At 49.6% G+C, this 8,007-nt stretch overlaps 1 protein-coding gene across 1 annotated transcript; it reads right to left on the reverse strand.

Annotated features, from left to right (window-relative positions):
- Positions 1-2,582: 2,582 nt before the first annotated feature.
- LOC124668466 (protein LATERAL ROOT PRIMORDIUM 1-like) lies at positions 2,583-3,993 on the reverse strand. Its single transcript, XM_047205598.1, has 2 exons — positions 3,318-3,993; positions 2,583-3,186 (listed from the first exon to the last, which is right to left on the reverse strand). The coding sequence occupies exons 1-2, from the start codon at positions 3,976-3,978 to the stop codon at positions 2,819-2,821; spliced, it is 1,029 nt and encodes a 342-aa protein (XP_047061554.1). The 5' UTR covers positions 3,979-3,993; the 3' UTR covers positions 2,583-2,818.
- Positions 3,994-8,007: the final 4,014 nt, after the last annotated feature.

An 8,007-nucleotide genomic window follows, 5' to 3' on the forward strand; every position in this document is an offset into this window, starting at 1 on the left:
AAAATGCCATTGGTAAAGCATACCATACTCAGATTATACATACATTGAATCCCAATTTACGTCTAATTTCACTCCACCATTCAAGATTGTAAATAAACCCAAACATAAACCGCGACGGACAGTTCAGAACCCTAATGACATATGGGTTCCCAAGCGTGTTGACCATTTTTCTTCCATTCTACTTACAAACAGTTTACAACCTCAAGAGGAGGGCTAGTATATATCCCATGGTAAAAACATGCTATGACAGAGATCTTATTACTTTTAACTGTGTGTGAGATAATAATAAAAACTACTTTCCTGACCAGCAATTGACAAGCATGTAATTGTCTTGGAATTGAAGTCCTAAGTCACAACTGAGGATCAGTAGGAATCCGTGGCACACAAAGAATGGTTTAAGCATACCAGCCGGAGATTAACAAATGTCACCATGTGAGAGTTGGACGAGTCAAATGGATCACCATCATCATGAAACGACAACACAAGATCATGTCCACATTACAAGGGGCGTTGAATTTGTTGTCTATTGAAAAAGAGACGTGGGAGAAGATAGCAAGGCATCATAAAAACATGTGATGAATGTGTGCATATCTATTACACTACAAATCAACAGATTGTACCAATCATATGCCTCAACACAGCTTGTCAATTGCCACACGTCTTTGTACATAATCCAAAAAAAAATTGTATATATCAATACTGCTTATATAAGAATGGAAATGCCAAGGACAGTAATCTAAATTCTGGAATTATGTTCTTTGACGCGGCACAATCTAAGGAGAAAAAGACTAACAAACAACAGTAGCTTATCTAGTAACGAGTTAAATAAAGATGGCATCAGAAAGGGAAGAAGTCCAACAGTAAGAGCAAAGCAAAAGATTCATTGGTCAAGCGATAGCGCAATTCATGGAGTCAAGGCCTACGACAGCTCCAAGTATACCATCTATACTGCTAATTGACGAAAATAAAGAAGCAAGACGAACAGTAACCGTGCTCCCCAAAAGATGGCAACAGTCGACAAGGCGACATGGAGGAATTCAATCATCACACACATGAGATAATAGCAGCTTTGATGATGACATGATAGCCCAGCGACTAACACCAATCCCAAATTTTTAAAAAGTTGTTCGTGGCTCATGACTGCCTATGCACCCATGTGCATGATGCCACTAGCTGGTAGAGTAACTTGTTACAGTGGCATAAGCAAGCTAGCCTAGCCGACCAAAAAATTCACCCAACAAGCAAAGGCAGCACCGCAATCCAAGGCAGTGAACCAAAATCAATCAAACATGCATGGGTTTCGCTTTTCACACGCCTTTCTTTCCTTTCACATCTTGTCAATCCTTGATGGGATCCTGCACGGGGCAATAAATATGGAGGCTAGCACAAAAAACCATGGAGGAGGAAGCAACCATGATCCTGCCCCTCTCCGAGTACTATACAAAACATGCCAATCAAAAGAAGAAGATGCAAGCATAGTTTAACACGTAGAGTAAGATAAGATGATGTATACTAAGCGCAAGAATTCTCTCATCACATGCATTACACATTGGCCTCTACTAGGACACAAGTTCCAATGCAATTAGTAGAAGATGCTCTCCAAAGCACAAAGCTATGCCAAGAATGCATATGCCTTCCGTTCCTATCCTACCTACCCGTGGAAAAAGATGAGGAAAAAAACATGCTGGGCGCAGTGGAGATGAACAAGAAGATAGATAAGCGTGCCATGCATTGGATGCCAAATCAGGCACGCAAAGAGTGGAAGCCAAGCAAGTGTAACAAGAGTCAAACTTTTCAGCTCGGCCTCTCATAATCTATGGTGAGAATGAACAGCGCACGCATCTGCGTGCCTGCTTGAAATGATGCCCACGGCCTACACGGTTTGCACCCTGAGCAGATCCAAGACAGGCAAGGCAGGCATTGGGAACATGATAAGAAGGAACCACAGGGCATAAACCAGCAGGCAACACCTTGCTATAGCTGTGGATGACATGGGCGGGCACAAGCTTATTCATGGGTATTCAGCTGAATACCCATTATTTTTGATAAAAAAAAAAGAAGTTCAGGCAGTATTCAGCTACCTAGCACAATGAATTTAGCCATATTTTTGGTCCGTCAGCATCTCCACTAACCAAGCTTCTGTCCCAAAACCAGCTAGACATCCGGTAGTACTCGTGCAGCCTCCTGGTTTTGGCTCGCTCCAGCCTGCAGGCTCTAGCGACTAGGGTTGCTTCGGTGGTGGCGGCTCGCGCGGAGAGAGGCGGGAGTGTTGGGGGCAGCGTGATGCCGTTGGTAGGGCAATCCTTCAACCAGCGTGGGGCTGCAGGTTTCAGTGGCGATGGCTGGCAAAATTTTCTCACAAGTAGGGTTCTAAAATCTACAAATTCATTGGTCATTTTCATCGATCCGATGACGATGTAGGTTGCATTTGTACTGAAATTTTGTGAGAACACCCAGAGAAATTAAGAGGAACAGTGTTCATTTTACTTTTAACTTTGAATACCCATTGTCAACAGCCTGTGCCCGCCCATGGTGGATGATATTGCATTATACTCTTCTTTTCTCCAAATCCCCAATTATTATTACTTTCAGCTACGTACACTAGAAAATTAAGGAAGTACTAACAGGAACTAGACTAAAGAAGGATGGATTCTTCCATGTTACTTGTACAGCATGAACAAATTAACAGCAGACACCATGCATTGATCGATCTCCTCTACTAGTGAGATCGAGCAATTAATGAAGAGAAGAAGGAAGAAAAAGAATGGTAATGATGGATGTAAGCCTTACTCTTCTAGCAGTAGTGTAGTACTAGCTCTCAGTTCATGGTGTTACCATAGCCCGACCCGCCAAGTATGTGCTGATGACTAGCTCCTCCGCCGCCGTACATGTCAGAGGGCGCCATGGAGGAGGAGGGCACGCCGGCGCCCCTCCCGGCATTGCCACCGCCGCCGAGGTGCAGGTCTGACATGCTGGGCACGCCCGCGGTGGAGTCGATGTCGTTGCTGGCGCGGCCGTCGTCGACGCCCTGGTCGTAGAGGAAGCCCTTGAAGACGTGGCCGTTGATGGTGACCGTGGCCTGGTACGCATACTCGTCCTCGCCGTCGTCGACGGACGTGACGCGCACGCACCTGAAGACCGCCGGCGCGCGCACCTGGCGCGGCAGGCTCCCCCTGAACGACGGGTCTGCACATTATTGACGGAGATGTTCGTCAGCGGAGCTGCATCGAATTGCGGAAGCGTAGTGCATAGTTTTTTTTTTCGAGTAGCGCGCGCGCAGGAGGCGTAGTGTAGAATTGTGACACCATGGGCGTTACCTTGATGGCTTGAGGTGGTGTCGTAGCTGCGCGGCGTGGTGGCGTTGGATGTGGAGGTGTGGGAGGTGGCCGCCTGCTGGGAGGAGAGGAGGCGAGGCTTCTTCGAAGCGGCTGCGGCGGCGGTGGATGCGGTGGCGCCCGGGGTTGATTCGGAGCCTCCGAGGTGCTGTCGCTCGCGGCGGCGCGCGGCGGGGACCCAGGTGCTCTTGACGTGGGTGGAGCAGTCGAAGCCGCGGCTCTTGCAGCAGGTGCGGCACCGGCTGTGGCTGCAGTCCTTCTTGGCCTGGTTGCCGCAGTCCTGGCACGTGGCGGTGCCGGACCCGGACGAGCCGGCGCCGCCCGTGTCGAGCATCGGGAGCGGCTTCTTCAGGTAGAAGGCGCCGAGGCTAGGGTTAGGGTTGTTGCCGCCCGACGGCGGCGATTGCGGCGGCTGCTGCTGCTGCTGGTGGTGCTGCGAGGAGGAGGACTGCCAGAACTGGATGCCGCTGCTGGCGGCCGCCGCCTTGGCCGCGTCCGGATCGAGCACGCAGGGGCCCGCGGAGAGCAGCGGGAAGATGGGGTCGGGGTTGGATGCGGCGTCGTGGTGGTGGTGATGGTGGTGCGTGTGGTGGAAGGACGCGGCGGGGGCCACGACCACCATCCCGACGTCCCCCGCCGCCATCCCGTAGTTCAGCGCGGCCTGGTGGCGCGACGTGGCGGGGCCCCAGAGCCCGGCTCCCAGCGAGGCGCCGGAGGCGGCCGCGGCCGCCGCTGCGGCGCTGGCATTGAAGCCGAGGGAGAGGTCGTCCCCCCGGGCTGCTCCTCCGGCGGCTGCGGCGGCGGCGGAGGAGGCGACCCAGTCCGCGAAGGCGCCGGTGTCGGATGGGAAGCGCCGCCCGGAAGCCACACTTATACCCAGCGGATTCGACGGCCGCGCGCGGCGAGGCGAGGCGAGATAAAAAAAAAATGGCCGCGCGCCGGCTAGAAAGCTACCTCCCGAGCTCCTACGGAAGCAGGTGGTGGCCGGCGATCCGGGGGAAGAAGAATAAAAATTCTCCACTACGCACGAGACTGAGGATTTTCTCTCTTTCCGGCCGTAGAAATCTGAAATCAGAATAGGATGGATGGAAGGATAGCGAGGTCAGTAGCTATAGCTAGGCTGCGGCGTCTCTATCGCTCCAATTACTAGCACTGCATCTCGATGGAGCGCTTCCAAGCAGCTAGCTCCCTAGCTCTAGCTGCCCCTATATAGTACCTTGCCTGGCTGGGCCTATCAATCTACTAGCTACCAGTACCTAGCTTCTCTGTCTCTTTCCTCCCTCGCCTTTATAGACTAGTACCTCAGCTTTTCAAAAAAGATAAATCCTTTGCGATTTATATTTGCTGATGCAGCAGGAGGAGAGAATAGAATCCTAGAATGATGGTGTGGAAGCACCATGTTTAGGAGATGGAGGGGCCATGAGCAGAGAGAGAGAGAGAAGGATACAGATCCTCTGCTAGAAGAGAGATGCTTGTGATGGTGTGGGGCTCTGAAATTCCTCTGGGAAGAGAGAGAGAGAGGGATGTTGGTGTTGTGGATCGATGATGATCACTCGCTATCCGTCCGTCTTTTTGGCGGTGGAAGGGGCTTTTATTTGTCCACCTGCCACTACTGCGCGCGCCTGCTTCGGCCTTCCGAAACACATCCAAACGCTACGCTGGACACTGACCACCTTCTTCCTCTGCCGCTTCTGCGGCCGCCACCCGTGTTAACAGCCGCCGCAGTGTTGGGAACATGGGCTCTACTCCTATCAAACTGCGATGGCCGGTGGACAACACCATCGCTTCCTCTGCTGCTAGGTCGGTAGCCATCCACGTACGTGCCCGCCCAAGGATTTGGTTACCTAGCCAAATACATCCTACGTTTAGAAAATGTATAAAATAGACTAAATCTAAGAGCAAGTCCACCGGGCAGTCCCAAATAGGCGTCGGTAGGGGCGCCGGCACCTCCATTTAGGGGATGCCGGCACTGCATCCTCTATTTGGGGGAGCTGTTCCCACACTGACGCCCCCAAAATGACGACCCCGATAGATGTTTTGAATTAAATTTATAAATAAATGCATAGAAAATCGAATAAGGATTTGGTTAGGTAGCCAAATACAATACATCCTCCGTTTGGAATATGTATAAAATAGACTACATTATTAAAAATAGACTAGATACTAAAGTCAGTGAACCAAAGAAAAGTGTTTCAATATCTTAAATTTGCAAACAGAGGGAGTAGTACACATTTATCAGCCACTTACAGGAATTCCCAATCTTGAATGCTAAATTAGTTTATTATGCAAAAAAAAAAATGCAATCCATTTGAAATACACGGTCACTGGCCCATTAACCGAAAATGAACCCTCTCGCGATTACATGGCGCCGACAAGGCTTCATATACCAATGACCTAGGGCCTATCTTGCGTCCCTCACCCTCTCGCCGCCGTCGAGCGGCACGGCCAGGCAAAGCTCGGGTTGTGCTAGCGGCGAGGCCTCCTTCGGTGGATGTGCTCCCTCTCTCTATCTCATCGTGGTGCTAGGGTTTGGCGATGGGGATCGCCGGCGCAGTACTACAGACCTCCGACGATGGCTCCGGGCGACAACAACGGGGATGGTGGCTTCCTTGTCTGGTGGTGTTACCCTTGCATCTGTGGCCAAGTCCATGCCTGATGTCTCCTCTGGTGTGGGCATGAAGGGTTGAATCGTTCGCACCGGGTTGGTATCGTGGCACCCAACTGAGATGGCTGCTTGGCACCGAGGTGGTTGATACGTCTCCGACGTATCATTAATTTCTTATGTTCCATGCCACATTATTGATGATATCTACATGTTTTATGCATACTTTACATCATATTTATGCATTTTCTGGAACTAACCTATTAACGAGATGCCGAAGAGCCGCTTGTCGTTTTCTACTGTTTTTGGTTTCAGAAATCGTAGTAAGGAAATATTCTCGGAATTGGACGAAATCAACGCCCAGGGCCTATTTTCACACGAAGCTTCCAGAAGACCGAAGAGTCAACGAAGTGGGGCCACGAGGTGGCCAGGAGGTAGGGCGGCGCGGCCCAGCCCTTGGCCGCGCCGGCCTGTCTCCTGGGCCCCTCGTGACGCCCCTTGACTTGACCTTCCGCCTACAAATAGCCTTCGTCGCGAAACCCCCAGTACCGAGAGCCACGATACGGAAAACCTTCCAGAGACGCCGCCGCCGCCAATCCCATCTCGGGGGATTCAGGAGATCGCCTCCGGCACCCTGCCGGAGAGGGGATTCATCTCCCGGAGGACTCTACGCCGCCATGGTCGCCTCCGGAGTGATGAGTGAGTAGTTCACCCCTGGACTATGGGTCCATAGCAGTAGCTAGATGGTTGTCTTCTCCTCATTATGCTTCATTGTCGGATCTTGTGAGCTGCCGAACATGATCAAGATCATCTATCTGTAATGCTATATGTTGTGTTTGTTGGGATCCGATGAATAGAGAATACTATGTTATGTTGATTATCAATTTATATCTATGTGTTGTTTATGATCTTGCATGCTCTCCGTTATTAGTAGAGGCTCTGGCCAAGTTTTTGCTAGTAACTCCAAGAGGGAGTATTTATGCTCGGTAGTGGGTTCATGTCTCCGTGAATCTGGGGGAGTGACAGAAACCTCTAAGGTTATGGATGTGTTGTTGCCACTAGGGATAAAACATTGATGCTATGTTCGAGGATGTAGTTATTGATTACATTACGCGCAATACTTAATGCAATTGTCTGTTGTTAGCAACTTAATACTGGAGGGGTTCGGATGATAACCTGAAGGTGGACTTTTTAGGCATAGATGCATGCTGGATAGCGGTCTATGTACTTTGTCGTAATGCCCAATTAAATCTCACTATACTCATCATAATATGTATGTGCATGGTCATGCCCTCTCTATTTGTTAATTGCCCAACTGTAATTTGTTCACCCAACATGCTATTTATCTTATGGGAGAGACACCACTAGTGAACTGTGGACCCCGGTCCATTCCTTTACATCTGAAATACAATCTACTGCAATTGTTCTACTGTTCTCTGCAAACAATCATCATCCACACTATACATCTAATCCTTTGTTACAGCAAGCCGGTGAGATTGACAACCTCACTGTTTCGTTGGGGCAAAGTACTTGGTTTGTGTTGTGCAGGTTCCACGTTGGCGCCGGAATCCCTGGTGTTGCGCCGCACTACATCTCGTCGCCATCAACCTTCAACGTGCATCTTGGCTCCTACTGGTTCGATTAAACCTTGGTTTCATACTGAGGGAAAACTTGCCGCCGTACGCATCACACCTTCCTCTTGGGATTCCCAACGGTCGCGTGTTGTACGCGTATCAAGACTCGTTTTCCGGCGCCGTTGCCGGGAGATCAAGACACGCCGCAAGGGGAGTCTCCACATCGCAATCTCTTTACTTTGTTTTTGTCTTGCTTTATTTTATTTACTACTTTGTTTGCTGCACTAAATCAAAATATAAAAAAATTAGTTGCTAGTTTTACTTTATTTGCTATCTTGTTTGCCATATTAAAAACACAAAAAAATTAGTTACTTGCATTTACTTTATCTAGTTTACTTTATTTACTACTGCTAAAATGAGTAATCCTGAAGTTGAAGTTCGTTCGTTTAAGCAACAAGGGGGAGAATGTTTAAGAGATGCTTGGTATAGAATTAGT

The sequence above is a fragment of the Lolium rigidum genome, chromosome 6 (assembly GCF_022539505.1).
Source record: "Lolium rigidum isolate FL_2022 chromosome 6, APGP_CSIRO_Lrig_0.1, whole genome shotgun sequence".
NCBI classification, from domain to species: Eukaryota; Viridiplantae; Streptophyta; class Magnoliopsida; order Poales; family Poaceae; genus Lolium; species Lolium rigidum.